The sequence below is a fragment of the Pyxicephalus adspersus genome, chromosome 2, assembly GCF_032062135.1.
Source record: "Pyxicephalus adspersus chromosome 2, UCB_Pads_2.0, whole genome shotgun sequence".
NCBI classification, from domain to species: domain Eukaryota; kingdom Metazoa; phylum Chordata; class Amphibia; order Anura; family Pyxicephalidae; genus Pyxicephalus; species Pyxicephalus adspersus.
Window position 1 is genome coordinate 130708158 of NC_092859.1, and position 23320 is coordinate 130731477.

Consider the following 23320-nt stretch of genomic DNA (forward strand, 5'->3'; position numbering starts at 1 on the left):
TTTATAAAGATTAGGATGATTCCTCCAGCAGTAGATTAGTCCATTAGAATCCTCAAGTTTAAAGTGGAAAGATTATGTAAATGCCAATTGTGACCCTATTCTCCAGCTATTCTAGGCACAGTATGCCTGGTTGGGGCTCTGATCCTTGGCTTTTGAAACATTCGGAATCGCTGACCCAAAATCAGTATACAGCTTAGCTAATAGTCATACAACTTGTGCTGCAGTTATGTGCATGCTTGTTTCTTTTGACTAAAACCAAAATATCAGACCCACATCCAGGCATTTAGCATTCTTTGCAATGGGCTTAGCAATGGCTGCTTACATCATCTCTCAGTGGTAGTTCCACTTTAGGATACTTTTTAGGATTTCTAAAAACACATTGACAAGAAGTTAAGCATTATCTTCATGTGCAGGAAGTGGGGGAGACTTTTGGGTAACAGGGATTAAAAGGTAAGTACATTTTACACACAGAATATTCCCATCACCTTTCACTCAGGCTGAAATCAATTTGGGTAAAAGCCATGTTTATTTAAAACCAAAACTATCCTGAGTCAGTAGTTTATCAAATAGAAGAAATTACCTATACTTATAGTTAACAATGTTTTTAACTAGGAAACATAGGCTCTTTCAAAACAATAAAATATAGATTGCAGGTTTAGCACAGGTACAATATAATGTTCTAATTAGGTATGTTTCTCTACACATATTGATTTATTTTACCCTTAAAGGTTGATTTATAAAACACTATAGTGTGGTCACCCAGATCAGAGAATGAGGAAAGCTGTGTACAATTTAATCATCCAATCATGTTCAAGGAAATGAATATTTATTTTTATTTCCCTTGCACACAATTGGGTATTTAAAGTGAGCTTGGAATGCCCAATGTATTGGTTAATATTATTGTTTGCTTTATTTACTTGGCTAAGTAAACAACCTCTACTCCTTAAGTAAATCAAAACCACTATGTGGATGACCAATGTTTCTCTAAAAATGCCACATATTTTGGATCAGCTAAATGATTCATTACATGCAACACAGAATGGTCAGAAACTCTTCTGTGAAACATTAAATAAACCTAAATAAATTGGTATGGTATGCATTATAAGAAATGCTTTCCATAACAGATAATAATAAAAATGTAATAGCATAATGTGTATAAGAGACATTTGTTTGTTAAATCTGGTTCTCTAAAAGGTCGGGACTTGGGATTGGTGATGTTTGACTCCAGTTCTAGAATTCTCCACATATATTACCCAGGAGAGAGCAACTTTTCAGCCCCCTCCATGATTGATAAGCACATAGCTTGTTTTCTAGAGATATACATCTACTTTGCCAAATAATGGACTGAAAGGAGGAGTCACAGTTATCTTCTTTAGGCTCTTCATTGTCTTCACACCTGACAACACCAATTTAAATATCTTTATCTGAATTTGTACAGCTACCAGCAATACAAAGCCATATCCTTTGCCATTTTAAGTTTGTTGAATACAGAAGAGTTTTGAGTGTTCATTTAAAAACTTCATGTTGTAATACATGGGTCAACCAAACTTATACTCTTGGTTAAATCCAGTACAATAGCCTTTACAGCCTTCATTATTAGAGACAGATTTCCATTATTGGAGCCAATAGGCACATGATCATGGAGTCTAAAGAAACACCTTGATTACCCAGAACATGTTTTTGATTTTCAGATACCAGTCTGGTTTAGAATATTGTAAACAGCTCAAACCTATATGGTAAATCTGGCCCAGCTCATATTTCTTGTTTGATCGATTAAAATCCTATTGTCTATGACCATCCTATATGTTTCAAGCACAATCTATCCTAGGCAAAAAACTGCTATTTTGTTTTAGTATATTTTTTTATCACTTATAGGGGATTCAATACAACCTTTCCCACTGCAGTTGGAATACATCAGTTAGCAAGTGCTGGTATTCAGTAATGACCCATAAAAGATTGAATATGAGATATTCTTAGCTATCTGACAGCTTAAACTGTTAATAACAGAGCTGCTGGGTTACCAGTTGTCACTAATGTATATTGAGACCCATAGGATGCAAAACATACACATGGTTAGGAAATATCCCCAGTCCAAACATGCCACCAGCTCAACCGTTTTATGAGTTCCGTAAGACTAATACCTGTTTGTGTTAAAATCTGTCTGTTGGTTCTTGTGTGTCATTGGCCCTGATTTATTAAAGTTCTCCAAGGCTGGAGAGAATACACGTTCATCAGTGAAGTTTGGTGATCCAGCAAACCTGGAATAGATCTGGTATAGAATTAAAAACTTTTGCTAACAAATACCTAATACATATGTTGACTTTTAGGAAATCCATTCCAGGTTTGCTAGATTACCCAGCTTCACTGATGAAAGTGTATTCCCTCCAGCCTTGGAGAACTTTATTAAATCAGGGCCATTATGTTCAACAGTTTTCACAACTGCACTAAATACTTTTTTGTGGGCTACACAAGATAAAATATAACATGCTGCCAATAAACAATAAAAAAGTAGTAGTAATCTAATAAAAGGTTGCTACTTGCTATGTTTTCCATTTTTAAACTGCGATTAACACCTTGGTAATGCTAAAGTTATAAGGTAACAATCAGATTTTGTATGATGAGTCAGTGTTTTTATTGCTGTACTGTTTACACTAAGGTGGCAATCAAAAAAAACTTGAAAACTTTAAATTTGAATTAAGTATCTGATTACCTTATTTGGAAATTGCGTACGTGGCCCAATGCATGTGAATGGGATGCATATGGGCTATCAGGGTGTTTTAAAGAACATCTATGCACTATCAAAGCCATTCTTTATATAAAGTCCTTATCTATTGGTGATCATATCTGAATGTCACTTGCAATAATTCATATAAATATCAGGTATATTATTTATAGCAGTGGGTATTCTAAAAACCATTAGTAAACGTTAAGGTATTTTTCTGGTGACCCAACAAATTACACCTTTTATAATTAAGTCCCTTTAATTCCATATAATCTACACGGCTCATTTGGTTGATGCTGTTGTCACTACCTGATTGCAGTTTTATAAAGCTGCATCCAGTTCACATTATCAGACACTTTTGCTCTATATAGCAATTTGTGCAGTCAATATTTATTGACCCTCTGAAGACCAAAGACAAAAGTGGTCAGCAAAGTGTCAACCAGCATTCTTTTCTGACCAAAGTCTGGGCTTGTGCCAGGCAAGTGAATGGAAATGACTATATTTGTATCACAATTGTACCTGTTCTGGGTAATGTATAATACAAAAAATGGTATTGTGTTATGAAAAGAGTTAGAACTGAGCTGGAGGTTCCCCTAAAATGTTAATTGGATGGGGATCTAGTTATACATTTTGAAACCAGGATACAAAAATGATTAATTTTGCCATGTAGTTTACCATAGAAAGCAAGTGTTTTTGCAATGACATATTATATGTGAACTGTGGGCTGGAATACTCAGTCTTTAATGGCTGCTGCCTATATAATTAACTGCCTATTTACACAGATTTTGTGCTGGGCAATGTTTTGTGATATTCACATATCTAAGTCTATAAATGTATCTGTATAGACAAAAACTTTTTTGGTGTTGAAAGGTTAGAACTCTTCTCTTCTAGAACTCTTTATCTCAAAAACCAATGTCACCAGGCTGAAAATGGGGAAAACACCAAAAAGTAATACCATGGTCTTCCATTAAAATATATGTGCTGCAGAAAAAATTCAAGCTAGCAAATTATTATTTGATAAAGGGACAGGTGACATGCTTTCTGCAATAAAATAGGGTTACCGGCCTGATTGGAATTTTTTAAATTGTGCTCTTTCATGGGAACCACCATCTTCACCTGGTCCTCTTTCAGGTTCAGGTCTTTGGCCATTTTGAATGCCCAGGCTAGAATGACATAATCCTTGCACATATCTGGCATTGTATACTGATTGTTATATTTTATTACTTAGTCTGTCCTTTTGCTAAAAAAATACCCCTGGTAGCTGATTGGGCTGTCTATTTCTCCTTTCCTATCTCTTTTTCTGTGTATGTGGATAACAAAAATATTTGTAAAAATGCAATACATTATGTATGTTTTTTACTTTTAGGTTGATTCAGAGTCTGGACAACTTGGAACTTTTGTGAACTTGTGAAGAGACAATATAATGACCTTGTAACTATCACATGTGGAGCATAGTACAATATTACTGGGTTCATACATAGTAATAGCACATTGTCGCCATGAATAATTCTCATCACACATTTTCAGACACAGATCCCATAAGCCCAACACGTTTTCAGGTCAGTGTAGTAAATGAGGGCTACGACAACCCTGCCTGTGAAGGAGATAAAGACCCACCGCAGTACGAAGAAACATCTTTTGCCGGTGAAGACAATAGGCTTAGAATGAATTATGGGCCAGGGAATAGAGAGATGTTTAACAACATCCTACACAATGGAGACACCATTAAGACAGAAGTAGGTTTCCATCCTTATGACTCTCACAACCACACTTACTACATGAAAACATTTGGACACAACACGATGGATGCAGTTCCCAAGATTGATTATTACAGAAATACTGGCAGCGTCTCAGGAATAAAGAAAAATCGCCCAAGTCTGGCAGAAATCCATGAGCAGTTGTCAAAGGTAAGCCAAGTAAAAGCAGAATTTGTGTTAAATTTATGTTGTTATTTTTTTTACAAAATGGGACCGATAGAGGATCAGTGACACAAGATGATTACTCTCGTGTGAGTCCACAGATTTTCTATTCGAAGAGGCTAAAGGTTTTATGTTATGTCAAATAGTTTGTTAGAGTACATGTGACACCTGGCCCAGCACTGCAACACAGCTTCAAAAGCAGAAGTGTGTCTTATTATTGTTAAACCCCATAGGGCTGGTAAAGAAATACATCTCTTGGTAGGACCCCAACTTCTTCCATGAAAATAGTAGCTTAGTTTATGATTATGACTTATGACTTCTGGAAATCAGCTTAAAAATATTCTGTAAAATCCAAGTGTGGAACACAATATTCTTCTCCTGAGAATACTAATTTCCTGGGTTTTGGGAAGATCCAATGGTTTTGTTACTTTATACATCACCTATACGGATGCTTGGAGTTAATTGTAAATTTGTAGTTTTGTTTTTGCCAAGCAGTAATCTGGCTTTCATGTACACCTCACTGGAGGTAAATGTTGTCATTTTACTGATAAAAATTAACTAGGACTGCAACTCTTCATTGAATCAAATCTGATCTTATTATTGAAGTTAGTCCACTGAAATCTAACATTTCTGTTTTTGGTGGATGTTGGAGAGTTCAACAACCCAAAAATATATTGTATTTCTATTGTAAAGACTTCTATGCTTGAGACCTGGGGTTTGCGCACCTGGTGTGCCCGTTATGAAGGATGCCGGCTCTTTTTGTGGGGCTATTGATTTATTTATTTTGTACTGTGGAGAGTAAAAAGATTGAGTGGAAACCCCAAAATATTCAATTAGACTGGAGCCAAGGTCAAGAATTTTGGCCGGGTAAATGTCACTGTTTTGATTGTTATACAAGAGTTCAGAAGCTACCTCCAACTAAATTCTTGTGATTGAGTAAATTTGCCGTTAAATGAAGGCTTAAATATGCACTTACATTTTATTTACATTTTGGGAACAAAACAAAGAGCGTAATGGTAATCTTTAAATAACAAGCAACACCAGAGTGACCAAATATGGGTTCTTGTTCACTGAGAAAAATGCTCAAATTACCATGAAACAAAATACAAAAAATTTAAAAGTTATTCTAAAATGTTTGTATATGTATGTGTAATTATCGCATATTCGAAAATACAACCAATAGAACACAATTTGAAAAAAACAACCAGCCAAAAGGTTTTAAAATACAGTACATTTTTTACAAGTGCTAGTTTTCAATAAAAGTAGGTATTTGTATTGACTGCTATTCCAAGAGTAACTGTTAACTCTCAAAGAGTAGATGATGGAACCCTATAATGGATCTTGTCAAAAATGCATTTCATAGAACAAAGCTTGCTTCCTCGGACCATGAGGCTCAAAATGGTTTGATAAATGTTTGGTATAAATAATTCCAGTTATGGCATTATTGGTCAAAGGAGTTATACTCTCAAAAGCATACCCAATGATAAGGCTGATCACACTACTTATATAATATTAGTGAATTGTAAACCACAAAGCTTATAATAAAGCTGACAGTCTTTTCCATTCCAATTTACTAATACACTGGGGCAGTTTTATTAAAGCTCTCCAAGACTGGAAAAGATAGACTACCATGGGAAAACCTGGGTGATGTCACAAACCTGGAATGGATTTCTTAAAAATAATTTGCCATTATTTGGCAAATGTTTTCAATCCTTGGTCAGATCAATTCTAGGTTTGCTGGATCGCTGGAAGTTCTCCCATGATAATTTATCTTCTCCAGTCTTGCAGTCTTGGAGAGCTTTAATAAGTCAGAACCGCTATTCAAGCAACCAGATAAAACAGAGCTAAATTTGGTGAATAGATGCTATGGTGCAGAAGGATAAATGTATTCCACTGTCTTCTCTGCAAACATATAACATGGTCATTTGTTAAGGAGTTTTACATAGAAGTATAGTAGGAAATTACAGGTTGAACCCAAGGACATCAAAATGGCTTTATAAGAAAGAGCATTCCCAGCTAATAAAATACTGATATAATAACTCCTGCGAGCTGCTATAAAGAAATATCATTTTAACTACGGCAGTAGAGGAATTTTACCGTCTAAAGATTAACAGAGTGTAATTTCACCAATTGGAGGCAAGGTACAAGAAATACAAGATCAATGTAACATCATCAACCTTCATTTAGTAACAAAAGGAGAGAATAGCAGATTCTTTACTACTAGCCATGTGCTTAAAGGGAAACCTTTGGTAAGATATAGGGAAGTCACCCTCCTTTTGAAAATCATTGCCTGGTTGTTATTTTAATCTAATGGCTTTAGTAAATCTTGTAGTCTCTGGGCCTGATTTAATAAAATACTCTTTAACATAAAGACCCACAAGAACAAGGAGAACACAAACACAATAGTCCTGATTTGTTAAAGCTCCCCAAGGCTGAAAAGGAGCTGGGTGATCCAGCAAACCTGTAAAGAATTTCTTCAAATTCATTTGCTTTTTGCTAGCAAATCATTTGAATCCTGGTCCACATCCATCTCAGGTTTGCTGGATCACTTAGCTTCACTGCTAAAAGTATATCCTCTCCAGCCTTGGGGAAACTTTAATAAATAAGGCCCACTGACTTAGAAAAACTATGCCCATCAGGAGTTGTTTCTATTATTTTAGTTGCGTGTTTATTTAGGGTCTGAAATGATGCCTGATACAGCCAGGTCAATTGTATTTTCAGAGGTTTATCATTAATGACATTCTACAATATTACAATTCTCCCATGACAGATTTTTAGATAGATGATACAAATTATACACTTCTGGTGTGTTGCATCGCGTTTAAGGAGCATGGAGCTAACTCCCTATACCTACAACTGCTCTCAATATTCTCTGTAACCCTGTACAAATATATATTGCTCATCTCTACTTGCTAGGTCTGACATTGTTATGAATAAGGCAATGGTGCCTATACACATACACCTGGCTGGGACCATTTTTAAGCAAAGGTTGCATAGCACCGGACAGGATCATACAATAAAAATTTGTGAGTGAGTCTGACCAGCAACTCAGATCAGTACTGTTGTGTTCACCTACTTAGAAAAGAGGGATAAAAACCTGCTCTTTTAGCAGCCATTGGGGTCCAAAGTTGAGCACCATCAACTTCATATTAGACATATCTGCCTGTGCTAATTTGTGACAGTCCATGGGCCATAAAGAACTATTCACTGCATTTTTGTTCTGTAGATCTGCAAGCCATAGTTCTAATCTCAAGAAGAACAAGAGTTTTTTTTGTGCTCTGCTACCAGTTGGTCAGGGGTTTGCTTGCTGCAAAGCATCTATAGACATCAAATTACTTTCTGAGCAGATATTGGCTGGATTGGAAAATAACCATCTCATATTTATGTCTACCCTTTAGTGTTTGTGTATCTCCCAACAATACTTTCTAAATAAGAAATCACAAAACTTTTCGTTTCTGCATTTTAGGTAGGACTTGTCTGCACACCTTGACAGGGAACTTGATAAACAGTAAACAACAAAAAACATGGTCTACGCCAAGCATAGGGCATTTATTAGGGAAAATTTTTCAGGCATACATTAGGCCGAACAGTATAATCTTGCTTGCATACAGGAGAACATTGAACCCATTGCTGTATGAATTTCCATAAATAAAATCAGCTTGGCAGCCCCTGTAAATATAGAAAAGGCTTATTTGCATAATGGTACAAGCTGAAATGAACAAGCCGGCACGTCAATCCATCTTCACCAGGATGATATGTTCTGATGAAGCCAGATTGACAACCCAAATGTTGATTAGTTTACATGAATAAATCTTTTCAAAATTGAATGTTGTCCGAAGGTTTGTTTTATCTACCTAGATGCTGGGACAAAGATATGTCAACTGGTATCAGTACACTTATTTTCGCTAATAAATAATGACACCAAACAAGACAGACCCCGTCTTGAAAGAAAAATGCATTTTCAACTTTTGCTTGTCATATGCTTCAGGCTATGTCTGAAGTTAGGAGGATCCGGCCTCAAGGATAAAAGGTTAAGTTCTTTTCTGAGTTCTGTGAACAACACTGCATTATTCACAAAAAAGTCAGCCCAGGTGACAATCAAAGACACATTTTGAATGTTCTGATATATGGTTATATTTTGTATCAAGTAGCTTTTGCACCAAGGCCGAGTAAATAATGCTCTAACTGTGCCAAATGACCCCATAAATTTGACACTTTTTGTGCACTAAATTCTAAAAGAACATTTATAGCACAAAATTAATCCTACCTACTGCTTGGTATAAGGAATGATCACGCTATGAGTTATTTCCTAGGGACCTGGACTGAACCTATTTCTGGTAGATCGGCATGTAACACAAAATATCTAAAAATCAATGATTATTTTATCTGTGAAGTTTGGAGATAATATGCCTAATTTACACATTTTCAAAAACTGAAAGACATTACATTTCAGCAGACTTTTCATGTGTTTATTGTTTTTTTTTTTTTTTGCTTTTGTTTCTTATACAAAACAATAGGAATACACTGGGATTGGTTAGAAAATATATTTCAAGTTAACCTGCAAGTCATTTTACCAAAAAGCATGATGAATGTAACTGGCTTCTGAGTTTAATGCTCATGTATGTTAACCCCAAGAGATAAATTGCTAATGCCAGCATTTACCAGTGATTTCTAGATAGCAATTTATTGCTAGAGTTGCTGTCAATTTTTTTCAAAGAAGCAATTTGTTGCTACTACAAACTGAACTAGTGCTTCACCATTAAGTGCAACGACTCATTCTCCTACAGAGATTTAGAGCTGGTCCAGACTTTAGATGCAATGATTCTGCGTGGCTCCCAGCAGCTAGCACCTTGCCAGCCGCTCGGTCACTTGCACAATACAACTGATTCCTACAGCTGGCTGCAATGAGCTGTACAAGTAACTCTCACTGCCACCCCCATTAATTCTCTATAGGACCGCTGCAGGTAGATGCTACATGTAGCAGTTTCCAGGCATGGGGAAGTGTTAAACACACTACAACCTGGCTATCCCTGGCAATACTGTCACTGCCAAATAAAGTGATACCAAAACCAATCGATGAGTGACTCAGCTACAATTCATTAATAAATTAGATAGAAATTAAATAGTAGGATTTCATAGCAAGAAATGACCTAAAAAGGAGGAAAGTATCCCTGCAAGTGTGACATGGCCCTAAGGTAGATAGATGTCAGCCACTGGTTACACATCTCTAGTGGCAGAGCCACACAGGAAAGCCTTCTACTTACTTCACTAGAATTTTTCCCCCACCAAAAATAGTTCTGAATTTCATTTGAGAGGGACATTGGCACCAATGAGAAATCTAATGAAACACAGCAAAAAAAAAAAGTCCTAAATATTAGTCTTAGATATATGTTACTAATAGGCTGGGTTCACATTATTTTGCATCAATGCTATGTTTTTTTGTCTGTTAAAATTTGTTGCAATAAGACGGATTAATGGTCTGACGATACCAAAAGGGTAAAAAAGTAGATATGTACTAATTTCAGCAACATAGTGCACTACAGTGCATTGGAGGAGAAATTTTCCAATTTCCAATGAAAGTTTCCTCTATTTGACTATTGCATTTTTTGCACAGAAGTTAAAAGGAAATATGTCCAATGGTACATGAACAGTAAAAGAATAACACAGCTGATTTTTACCCTTGTGTACTCTATGCAAAAAAAGCTTTGGCTATAGATACACCTTAAGATAATGGGCCTGATTTATCAAAGCTCTCCAAGGCTGGGTGATCCAACAAACCTGGAATGGATCTGGTCCAAGGTTCAAAGCACTTGCTAACAAATAGCAAATGACTTAAGGAAATCCATTCCAGGTTAGCTGGATCACCCAGCTTCTCTAAAAAAAAGTGCATCCACTCCAGCCTTGGAAAGCTTTATTAAATCAGGGGCCAATCTTTTGATAACTTGATTTTAGTGATATTGTGATTTTAGTTGTAGAAAATATTTTCTGATTGGTTATTATTTTCCTGCATCTCACAATTGCCTTTGTCCTTGAATAACTTTTACCTTACATGTCCTCATAATAATCCTGTACAAGAACAGAAAGGAGTCCATGACCCTTTGTTCCATATGTGGTTGCATTGAAGTTCAATTGAGTCCCACAATATTGCTTAGCCACAGAAGGCAGTCTCTGTGGACTCCAAAGTATACAAGGCATCTGTCTTCATTTTTAATACATGAAGTAAAATTATTTGGATAGTATTGGAATATTTTTTTACTTGCTTTTTTTTATCTTTGCTTGCATATTCCGTTGTAATTTTTTTTCGATATGAACAATCTTGTTTGCATAGTTTCCTTTGTTATAGCAATTTGTCTGTGGGGTTATGCGTTTCATGACATACTTTTCTTAGGGCAAATCTGTTGGTAAATGAGTAATTGTTACTGCAAACAGAGGAATCCAGAGCGCATTAATAGAACATTAGGAAGCATTATTTATGGTAATGGAGTGTGAAAGCATGCATTAATTTTGAATATTCCTGAATCAACCGGTTTCAGGTGGCAATAACTGAAGTTTTTTTTCTTTTGTCAGTTAAACGTGGCTGTATGTGCTCTCTGCAAAAAGAAAGATGCATATTCATCAGTACTAATGCATTTGGCACATTGTATTTATAGCTGCTCACAAATTTTCCCTGTTAACTGATTCCCAGTTGTGACTACCACCATGAATCACAAAACATTGCATATGTCGTCTAGCCATAGGCATATTGGGGGGGTTAAACAAATTAGAGGAATATTTGCAGGAGACCATTTGCTAATGCAATTTTTTCTCACTAACCTAGAAATAGGAATTGAAAATTTCCCATTTAAAGCTATATAAATACTATTCTGGATGCTCAGGAAATACATTCGGTAAAGGAACACAACAACACTTTTTTTCAGGCTGTGCGGAATTGCTTCTGCTTTGTATTTGATGCTGTGTGTGTGCTTTTTTTTTTAATTTACACCAGCCCGTTTTATATCCTGCAGAGAAAAGGATTTTGTCAGTTATGTTTTTATATTCTCTGTGAAATGAAGCATACAGCTGTCAGAATGTTATGCACTCTACCCAGTACTTCATAGTATGGTACAGTCATAATTCAGATGAATTCCACCTCAGATCTTAAATTTTAATAAAGATACCTGATTGCTTATTCTGCCCACTGTGGAAGAAACTTTGCACAACTGCTGCCAGCAAAGCTGATGTATTGTTTATTTTGTAAAGTGAACGTTCATTCTGCAATGGGATTGTTAGTAAAGAAGGTGGACTTGTTTTTAGGATTCAAGTTCTTCTGTTCCTCCTTTCTTCTCACCTGTCCCTCTTTTAGGGGGGAAAATAAACACCTCTGTAAAAATGTAATATTTAAATCTCATTTTGCATTTTAACATTTCGTCCAGTTTCTAAATTCAATCAAATCAAATTTGCGGTTTCATTGTCTAATGGTGCCAGGGTGTCATCTGCCTACATACTGTGAGCTTTACCATGTCTTTCTTACCTATCTCAAAAGTTGGGAGGTATGGTAAAACTCTTATTAGTTTACCCTTGCACATGATTGGATATTTAAAGTAAACAAAGGTGTCATAACCAAGTAATATTTTCAATATAGAAAAGTACCTGTTAGCTTTGCCAGAAATGCCATTGTAATGTCCATTGTACCTTCCTGATTGCTTAACAGAAAGCTAAAACAAAGTTATCTTCCATACCAGCTATCATCTACAAATTACGGATGAAACAAGGTAGATGTGTAGAAGTATGCCAACCATGACTGCCTCCAAAGATGGGATGGTGTCACCCTACTATAGGAAGTATGCTATTTAAAAGAATTTCAGATAAAAACAAAGAAAAAAGCATGAAAATAACTAACACAGCCACCCAATTTAAGGACTGCAAAATACAAATGCTCCTCACTTAACAACCAGGTTCCAACAAGTGAATTGGTCATTAAGCGAGGAGCATAGTGAAGAGCCGGTGTGCAGCGCTGCAAGCATGCAACGTGTGTCAGTGACCAGATCAGGTCTGCAGACTTGGATTCCAACACAGAAAAGAAGATGGAACGCTGAAGACTGAAGGGTAGATGGCGTGCAGCTTGTACACTGTACTCCTCTGAGAGCAGAAGGTTGTAAGTGTGGAAGGTCGGTAAACAGGTAAGTTCTTAAATGAAGATGACCTGTAAAAATAGGTTATTATATATGGAGTATAATACTTTCCAAGTTGAGAAATGGACACCGGATTGCACAAAGTATGCAAACAAATGATTGCCTACTACAACTACGTTTTGCACCATTGCTGTGTATACTTGACTATGGCATAGCAGAAGACTAGCATTCAAGTTTAACCCCCCCCCCCCCCCCCCCCCGGCAGAGGGTGAAGGCACCCTCTGCCTTCAAATTACTCCATTTTCCCCAATAATACTCACACAGAATTGGTTAAAGGGCCCATAGGCAGTTTTATTACAAAAGATAAATAACCTTTAAATACCTTTTATTAAACTCAAACATTTTAACCAATATTTTGATAACATAATTAACATATAACAATATATTAATATATCAGCCATAACATCTACAATATCCCAACAACCTAATAAAACTATCAGGATACCGGTCCTTGAGGGCCTTCTCCTAGGCACACAAACCTGTCTTTTGGATCTGCACTATCAGGATTTATTTGTGTTCCCAGCTGTACCCCCACCTGCTTGGGATCGATATTCCTAATACTATGCAGTCTTCACCCCAAACACTCCAACCATTACCATCACTTTACCACAATCCGGAGAACTCCATAACAAAGACGGATCTCCAACCCCCACTGATACCACTCCTAAAACCACGTACCCCGCAAAACAAAACTCCCCCTCTCCACAATCCTAACTTTTTAACTTTTTGCCCACCCACCCTTCTTTCCTCAGCCTCCCTAATTCCGTAACCCGTTCCTTGCCTGCTCCCTGCCCCCCAGTCATGTAGGCCCTCCTCTATGTTTCACTACGTTTCGGGCCTGTCTGTTTTCACAAACGCAGTAATATTTAGGTTAGATAAAAGGTTAGTGTAGTATAACACTGTTGAAAGTTACATAATACATCTTTATAGAGGTCTATACATAAGACTAGAAAAAAGAGATAACTGCGGAGGGTCCCAGAAAAGAGACATTCCCTCCAAATGAGATTTATATAGAGACTATGGAATAATGATGTAATCCCTTATACTAAGGGTAAAAGTGTGGTCAGTAATGAAAAATATAACGTACATTTGAATAACATTAATACTGTTTTTTTTCCCACACAACAGGGGTATCACTTATCATATGCATTACTTTTACAGCTATGATGAAGCCAAAAGGATCTACAAAAATCTGCTTATTACTGATGGATATTTGTATACTGATGGATATTTGTATATTGTCAAAAGACAAAGCAATAATTGTTATTTTATTGATATGTAGGATGTTGCTGTGAGTCCTGGTTCCATTTCTAATGGAGAAGGTGTTGTGAATGAGGAAGAGCAGAATGTAGAAGAACAAAAAGGTGGATTTGTAAAGTTTGGATGGATAAAAGGAGTACTGGTAAGACTGTCCACTGAAACAAATTATTACCTAGGGACATACAATATCTAATAAATGCTTGTGATAAACAAGGGTTAAAAAAATATCCAATAGATCAGAATTTTTAGAATGTTGAGCTCCCCAAACCACTTTTAAATACTTTTGACTTTACTATAGCCCTATTCACAGATTTTCTTCATATTTTTTAACACACAAATGATAAGGCCCACACACTAGTGCAGATAGTTCCGATCAGAGTAGATTCTGACTCTGATCAGAGCTTTTCTAACTTTGGTTTGGAACTGCCAAATCCTGCACATGTGCAAAAGTGCCTTTTTCAACAAATATCTGAACTCCAGAATTTCTGAATCTAGCCAGATTTCTCTACCAATCCAACTGGATTTGATCTGGTTAATAAATCCACAAAAGCTACCACAGCTTAAGAAGTAGCTTAAGTGACTGGCTAAGGTGCTGATAACATGGAGGATACTTACCCTGTTAGCTGTTTCCAATGGCCACATGCAGTGACATCAGCTATTTGTGTAGGGGGGGACTAGAAGGAGTGCTGGGTGGGGACGCTGCAGGGAGCTCTGGGACTGCAAGACTGTGCTAATTTATGGACAGACAGTGTGGCTGTACATGCAGTATGAGCTACCATCACATGCCCATGTGTATATGCCCAAACCAGATATATTCTTTCCTTTCTTGTTGATAAGTGACAGTCTCTGATGTGCTTTGTAGTACATTTACACCATAGAAAGACAACATTACCAGACATTTTTAGATATGAAAATTACAGTGAAGGAGAGGGTGGCACTGGAGATGTGTTGCTTGGGGCAAAAAAGTGCCACAAGGGTCCTGCATGGAACATCCCTGTCTTATCTAAATAGTCCAGGCTGGGTAAGCGAGAACTGCATAATAGAATGTAGACTTGAAAAAGTGATCACTGCACGTGGTTTACAAAGCTCCATAGTAGCTAAAGTTAATTGCATTGCAATGGAATTAAAGTCTGTATTTTAATTTTTGCACTCTGAGTTCTATTTTCCTTGTATGTTTTTCACAGGTCAGATGTATGTTAAACATCTGGGGGGTGATGTTATTTATTCGCCTCTCATGGATTGTAGGTCAAGCTGGAATTGGTAAGTATTATCATTTGCCATAATTGTATAGCACTGACACATAATATTCAGGTTTTAAAACCTTTTTGCAAAGGTCACTGTTGCCTATAGGAGCTTAGAATCTAATTTTCCTTAGTTACATATACTCATATGAGGGGTCATTTAGGAAGCCAGTTAAACCACCACCAATGTTTTACACTGTGAACAAACAAATTCTCTGCAAATAGTGTCCATGGCAGAATTCAAATCCAGGGCTACAAGACAACCTTCCATTTCAGGTTCTTAAAATGGGTCATTTCCCTAAAATGGGTCCATTCTTTATTTAAAAAAAAATACTTTAATGCAGCAGTCATTCCCAGTGTTAGTTTAAATGTGTGTTATTTGTTGCTAACCATGTTCTAATACCTAAATACAACAATGAACTACTTGAACATATTGTGCCACCAAACAGTAACACTAATGCCTGTAAATGTCTCAGTGGGCATTTAGGTTGGGTTCATCCATTACTGCAACACATGGGCAAACAATTGATGCACTGCGGTTCCATTCATTCCTAATGCCATCCCAACTTACCTTGGGATGGCATTAGGAATCCCAAGGAACTTGTCTTGTACATTACATTACATTAGTACATTACAATGATAACATGTCCCAGTCTTAATGTGGAATACCTTACTTTTTATGAGGTTAACTCTGTTAGGAAGAGGTCCCTTTATAAGTATGTAGAACTCAAAATGTTGAGGAGACTTAAACCTTTTCACCTCATTCAGTTGTAGTGCGCCAACCCATTGCACACATTTCTAGGTGCGGGGACACCTGTTTGAACAGCTTCACTGATGCACCCATTGCAGTAATGATCTGTAAAGTGCATGAAGCAGAAACACATTTTTCAGTCTGTGAACAGGAGCATACCCCAATTGACCTCAAGTATTAAGAAGGAAAATTTAGCCAATACATCCTTCTAATTACACGATCTGCACAAATGGTAAGATAAGGACAGTTTTACCCATAGGCACTTTTTAATTGTGCGCTCTTCATTCACTTAATGAGAATAGCTTATGCCAAAGCTGTACAGAACTGGGTCATTTGAGATGTATAGAAAGATAGTTTCACACAAAAGACAAATATTACTAATTCTGAAAGTTCTCATTTTCTCTGGCCTGTACTTCAGCATATGCTGCGCCTGACAAATAAGTACTCAGTGATTTTATGATGCATAGCAAATGAAACCTTATAGCCACAGGGGTACAGCCACATCTCCGTCCTCTCATAAAAAGGGAGCATTTTGAAACCTGCCAGTTCTTTGCTTTGGGCTTTCATGCACAATTAGTTTTCTAAGGGCAGTTTGGTAACTTATTTGGGTCATTAAGAAGTGTTACTTTGCTCCCAGGTGTGAGAGAAGCCAGAAGGATTTTCCTCTTTTAAGTTATTTATCTACGGCAGAGTGATGAAAATGGTATTAAAAAGTTATGTTTGTTGCAAAACAGCACATTTTATAATATACATTTTAGATTTACCCTACATGGCTCTATATTTAATATTAACCTCTCAGGTCATTTTACAGCTGTATGGCGTGTTGACATTTTTATTTTGACTGATACATTGGTGTAATTTTTTTTTTCATGTGAATCTGTAACCCAGAGGAACATGTCTGCCTTGTCTCAAAATAAATGTTGTTGAATATCAATAGACATTTAGTTACTAGCTACTAGAGATCATACAACTGTGTCTGGGGTTTTACTATTTAAAATGTGGAGCTTACAGTCCTTCCTTAGGCAAAACCATGTTTAAAACCACAAGTGAAGTGAATATACCTAAATTAATATTTTTTTAGCTCCTAAGTTTCTGTCAAGACTTTGTTTGTGTGTTAAATACTTGAATGAATGATTCAAGTGAATACCAGTAGCTAGAAAAGAGTGTTTTGCAAAATGTGGTGATGAGCCACAAACGTTGCACCCCTTCTGTAGATAAGAAAGGAATGTTTACTACTATATACCCTTTGTGAACTTCCATCTTAAAAATGCAAGCCTGCCTGTGATTTGGAGATTAGAATATAGGGAAGATTACCAAGCTATCTGATAGAAAAGTCCACAGATTAAGAGAGATCCAAGATAAATAAAATGCATTGGTTCCGATTCTATTGTTGGACATTACATTCTGGACTCTTCTATCAAATGTTTTGATGGTCCTCTCTACACAAAATTTACTATATACCTCAATTTAGAGTGACCTAGAGATCAGCTTTACCAAAGTCACTTTGCTTTGAAGATATTAAAAACCATTCTCTGATTCTAAAGCCTAATTGTTAGGTTCTAGTTCTTTTTCCGACCGTTATTTCAATCCACTTGCTTTAATATTTGGGGAGGAGGGATTACTGACCTATGATAAGTATATATAAATATAGTCAAATATCTATATTTCTATTTGTAGATTAGTGGAAGTCAGAGAGTCACTTTGGTCACTGGGAAGTTAGCCATAGCAGAGACCACCAATTGCAGTTGCAATGTTTCTTTTTCTTTAACCTACCATATCTACTGAATGTGGATTCCTAGTAGGTTGAAGTAGTTCACTAACTTACATCACTGACTACCTTTAGCCTGCAACTGCAATCTAAAAAGCCTATTCTCTACCACTTGAGTATAAAAAGCTCAAGTGGCTATTTTCTAGCCCTTTCAAGCTTTGCAATATCTTGCCAGTTTGCTGACTTTAGCTATTAATATTCAGAACATACCATATTAAAGGGATGATGGTGTCTCAGATTTTCTAATAGAGGAATTTTGTAAGTTTATTAGAGTTGCATGTTCAGGGCAAGAGAAAATGGAAAACATGTTGTAATAGTTAACAGATTGTATTCTTCTCTCTTCACTGAGGTCTTGGTGTCATTATCATCGGGTTAGCTGTGGCAGTAACTTCTATAACTGGCCTGTCCACCTCTGCAATTGCCACAAATGGATGTGTCAGAGGAGGTAATAAAATATGAGCCATGAAGCTCTAAAGGTCGAAGCTAGTTCAGAATCTCATTATTTTAAGGTAATCACACACTTGGCTCGCTGGAGGCTTTTCCTTTAGCATCGGCTGGAGCACAGAGCAAAAAAAAAGAATCAAGAGGAAGAATTTATTTCGGGAGATTAAATACGGATATCACAGTTTTCATCTCAGTCAGTATTTAAGTCTTTCTCCTAAGCACCCAGTTTCAGGATTTACTCAAGAAGTATGGCTCCACACGTCTACAAGTTTATATTAAGTAACTTGTTCTGTAATGTTTTTACGAGTTCAGTACAGTCAATACAGTGGGTGCCTGGATTTTAGCCTATGATGATCCAGATAGAAAATTTAACCTTCATGATGAGATGCCTATATAAAATATTTGATGTTTTTACTACTAACAGGTCTTGGAGTTATTGTAATTCTTCTTGCCACCATGGTAACTACAATTACTGGGTTGTCAACTTCTGCAATAGCAACTAATGGTTTTGTCCGTGGAGGTAAAAAACTAAGGCTTCTTATAATATAGGATCTCTGCATGGCTAAGTATGAGATTCTGTCTTTTCTGAGTTCAGATCTGGAAAGTCATTGTTGGCCCTTCCAATATGGAAAAAGTTATTCAAGGTAATGTCAAGGTATGGCAAAGGGTGTCTGACCATACAAGAAAGCTCGCTAGTGATTGGAATCCACTGTTCTCAGTTCTATTCCTGGTAATGTCACATCTGAACTAGGCAAAGTTAAACAATTTTAACGCTTGCTTTTCCGAGTGAACTATAAAAATCTAAAAATGATACAGTTAAATATAAATCTTGATGAAAGCACCAATATGCATAGGTAAAACAATTGTTCTAAGAACGTTTCAGGTGGCATCTTCCGAAGAATGGACAACATAAATGGTTGAAATCAATGACTATAAACATACAAAGCAAACGACCATAAACCATGCAACATGCAATACGATAATTTTTTTTTAAATTTTGTTAGGAAATACTATTTCTGCACTCTATATTACAAATAAATAAGATATGAACAATGTTCTCTGAAACTGTTGAAATATCTGGCAACCAACATATTTTATCATTAAGATACCAATGAATTTTCCTTTCTTCTTCTTTTTTAGCAAATGGCATTTTAATACATAAAGAGAACAAGTATGTCATATTTATTTGTAATACAAATAGTTCTTTTGAATCTTTTATATTTTTATATCAGTAATTTTAGGATTAAAGTCTTCTAAATCTGATAATTCACACAGACACAATAGAGCAGATTTTTTATTGCTGATAACACATTAAAAATTCATTAAAAGTATAATCTTTTTCATTTTATTTTTTCAACTTGAATAATTTGACTAATATTGTTACCCTGACAATTTAATAATGCTCACTAAAGAGCAACCTAATTTCAAAAATGTAAATAAGTCTACTCTATTGAGTCTGCGTAGAATTGGGAAAGAAACAAGGTAAGTATATTCAAATCGAGCACATTGCAGGACAGTCATGATTTTTGTGCTGCCCCAGCCTTTGGAACAGAAGAAGTCCTTGCTGACTGCTTGTGTCTAGTACAGGTAAACTTCAAGTGTCTTTGCTATTTTCAGGTCTTGGAGTGGTCGTCATAAGTCTTAGTGTGGTGGTAACCACATTAACTGGTCTTTCTATGTCTGCTATATGCACCAATGGTATTGTCAGAGGAGGTAAGTGCTTCTTTATTAGAAAATGTTAACATGATTGAAAATGTCACAGCCATATGGTACTCTTTATGTTAAGTACCTGTGGCTGAAATTATTGTTTATCTTCCCTATACCCATTAGGCTTTCCAGAACATGTATTTTTTTTTTTTTTTTTTTGCAACCAGAGTCACCACACTACAAATAATAATTCTCTAAGCTTAGTGAATGAGCTTAAGCTTTAATGACATCAGTCATCCAAGCACTTTTGAGCAAAACTGATATTTTTCTACATTTCCTTGCAGAGTATTGGGTATTCTTTGAAAACTGGATTTTTATCACATTCACTAAGCTTAGTGATTTAGCCCTTGTAGAATGATAATTCACTAAATATAATACAAGCTCTGTTGTAATGGTTAAAGTTAGTAATGCATGCTAAAAGGCAAGCTATTTTCAAAATATGTTTGATTTGTTGGTACAGCGTGTGACAAAAGGTAAGTCAAATGAGAATTTAAGTAAAAATAAGTAAGTGGAATGAGGCAAGATCAGTGATCTGTGAGAATTCTGGTAAAAACTCCTTAAAAATCTCTGTATACCCAAGCTGGAGGAATGATCAAATACTTTTCAATTCTAATTAGCTAAGCAAATATGATATAGTATAATGGAATATAAGCTCTACATTACAAAGCATCTCAGTTAAGGTAAGCCCGCTTCCAACACCATTTTCAGATATATTGAAACTTAATTTCTTTTTTCTCAGATCTCAGTGTAACTGCATGTCTTAGAATATTGTTTGAATTAATAATACCTAGTAACTCCTGAATGATTTGCCAATTTTGAATGGCTGTGATGTTAAAATTACTTTCTAAATTGTAATGGTTTCAAATGTAAACCCTAATATTGGGGTGCAGCATTAAGGACGGGTTCCTCCAGTTCTTCAGTTCCATAAACAGACCTCTTTATTCCCTCTTCAAACAGCTCTCAACAATTGCTTCCCACATCTTCAATGAGTTAATGCTTAACAGCAGTGAATATAAAAATATACAAAAACTAGCTTCAATAAACACCTTAAATGCGTAACTTATTTTGTGCAGCTCCTGTTTCAATACAGATAAGAAATTTCATAATATGCTGCTTGTATAGATCGGAAGGAGCCCCTTGGATGCCCTTGGTCCTACATATGAACACCATTCATATTTGAAAAGTGTGTGCTTTACGCTCTCTGGTTGTCTAGCAGAATAGGTAATTACTCCCCCATGTATCGAGCAGAAACACAAATTTTGGATAGAAACCTGATATAAATTGACCACATGTGTTTGTGTATGTGGTTTGATCTCCATGGTTTATTATCCACACTGACCAGAAGTGTACATCTGGCCATGCACATAAACGATTAACATTTCCCATACAGCACACATAGCAAACTCTTTATTTTGTGCTCTTTCTCTATTTGTGCTCAAGGTTAAATAATAAACATCATATCCCATCCATCTCTGGTCTGTTTATGGAATTTGACAGTTCTGGTAGACGTACTTGATGCTGTCTCTTAGCATTGCGGTGTCTCCAGTTTTTAACTTCTATTTCATTTCTTAGGTGGGGCATATTATCTTATATCAAGAAGTCTAGGGCCGGAGTTTGGTGGATCTATAGGACTTATCTTTGCCTTCGCCAATGCCGTGGCTGTAGCTATGTATGTGGTTGGATTTTCAGAAACTGTTGTGGAGCTTCTAAAAGTGAGTATAGTTGTCTTTAAGTATATTATTTATTAAATGTAAAAATACTTCACTAGACTTATTGAAGCAGTTGAAGCTGAACTCTACCCTCACCTTCACTATTGCACACTATAGGATCCTCCTTTTACTGAAATAGTTTACAACTGCCTTTCTCAATGTTTTTAAAAATAGAGGAACCCTTGAAAAACCCATGCTATAATTACTAAATCCAGAGCTCACAGTATACCTTACATTACTGGACAGTGGGAAAAATCTCACCACGACAGATAGCCAAAAAGATCATTGGTGTCACCTAAACTAACCTAAGAGGTCCAAATTGCAAATTACTAAAAAAAAGCCCTAGAAACCTCTGGAGCAACCGTTGTTGAGAAACACTGTCTGTCTTTGCTATCACTGCAAACTGTAAGCTTTTCACAGGGCACTTTAGAATTTGCAGCAAGACAGAGAGAGCTGGCTGCAGCATCACCCAGCCCTTATTCTTCCCAACCATACTGTCCCTGGTGCACCCTTCATTCATTGGATTTCAGTTCATGGAATCTAAGAATAAAATGTAGGCATCACCACACCTTTTCAAAAGCTATGTGCAGCACCCTGGAGGTGTTAGTAGTTATTTCACTGGTTTACTAATCATTTAGCACACTTTTTACTCTTTAATGAATAACATGCATACAGCTGTAAAACTGATATTTTGTTTCACTTAAGGACAATGATGCAATTATGGTCGATGAAATGAATGACATCAGGATTGTGGGCGTAATAACAGTTATCCTATTGCTTGGCATTTCTGTGGCTGGCATGGAGTGGGAAGCAAAGGTATGTTACTCTACAGTAAGGTTAGACTAAATTTTGTATTATACCACCAGCTGGCTCTGAGTTACAGATTTCTATGTATATGTGAATTCATATTGGTAATAATTATTTTTCCATTAATAGCCAAAACTTATTTGCTATCACAATGTTGCATTGTATACAAATATATATATATATATATATATATATATATATATATATATATATATATATATACACACACACACACACACACAGTATACACATTTACATACAAACGCAAGTACATACAACTATAATGCTAGTACACAGTAGCTGTGGCTACAAGGTTTGCTCTCTTGTCTTAAATAGGAAGTCTATTTATTCCTTCTTTGCCCACATTGATGGCCAATGGAAAATATTGCAAGCAGTTAGTGGAAATAGGGAGATCAATTAAAGCTTGGGTATATTCTCAGTAAACCTTCAGCAAATATGAAGTCTATGTTGATGCAGATGGAAGAACCTTCAGCTCTTCAGAGAAAAACACTGTATACTGGTGAATTTACCTTTTTCAGAGTAGCAATATTACCAGGCATTTCTTAAAACATTTCCTGCTTTAAAATATAGAAACTTTTATGGAAAGAGACATTTGTTAAGAAGAGAGATTAACATGTGGCCAAATCTTTTAAAGCTATTTGTTGAACAACAATGGTGAATGTGTTCTATGAGTCAGATGAATGATTCACTAACATTGACATGCCTGGCATGCTATCATCATTTACAGAGTCTTATTTTGTCTAGAAAAGATAATGAATTTCTAAGATGAATAGAACTCCACTTGGAAAAAACAATTTCGT

The 23320-nt window shown here is 36.1% G+C and overlaps 1 protein-coding gene across 4 annotated transcripts in view; it reads left to right on the forward strand.

Annotated features, from left to right (window-relative positions):
- Positions 1 to 23320, forward strand: part of SLC12A1 (solute carrier family 12 member 1) — a 79644-nt gene that overhangs the window by 958 nt on the left and 55366 nt on the right. Inside the window, exons 2-7 of one of the 4 annotated variants that reach the window (XM_072402397.1) lie at positions 4089 to 4629; positions 14095 to 14214; positions 15257 to 15332; positions 18182 to 18277; positions 21556 to 21695; positions 22398 to 22508. In XM_072402397.1, coding sequence (XP_072258498.1) covers positions 4222 to 4629; positions 14095 to 14214; positions 15257 to 15332; positions 18182 to 18277; positions 21556 to 21695; positions 22398 to 22508 — 951 coding nt within the window. In that variant the 5' untranslated portion in view covers positions 4089 to 4221. Of the gene's footprint in view, positions 1 to 4088; positions 4630 to 14094; positions 14215 to 15256; positions 15333 to 18181; positions 18797 to 19893; positions 19990 to 21555; positions 21696 to 22397; positions 22509 to 23320 lie in introns of those variants that run through there. The other 3 variants (XM_072402396.1, XM_072402395.1, XM_072402398.1) reach the window with 3 other exon arrangements.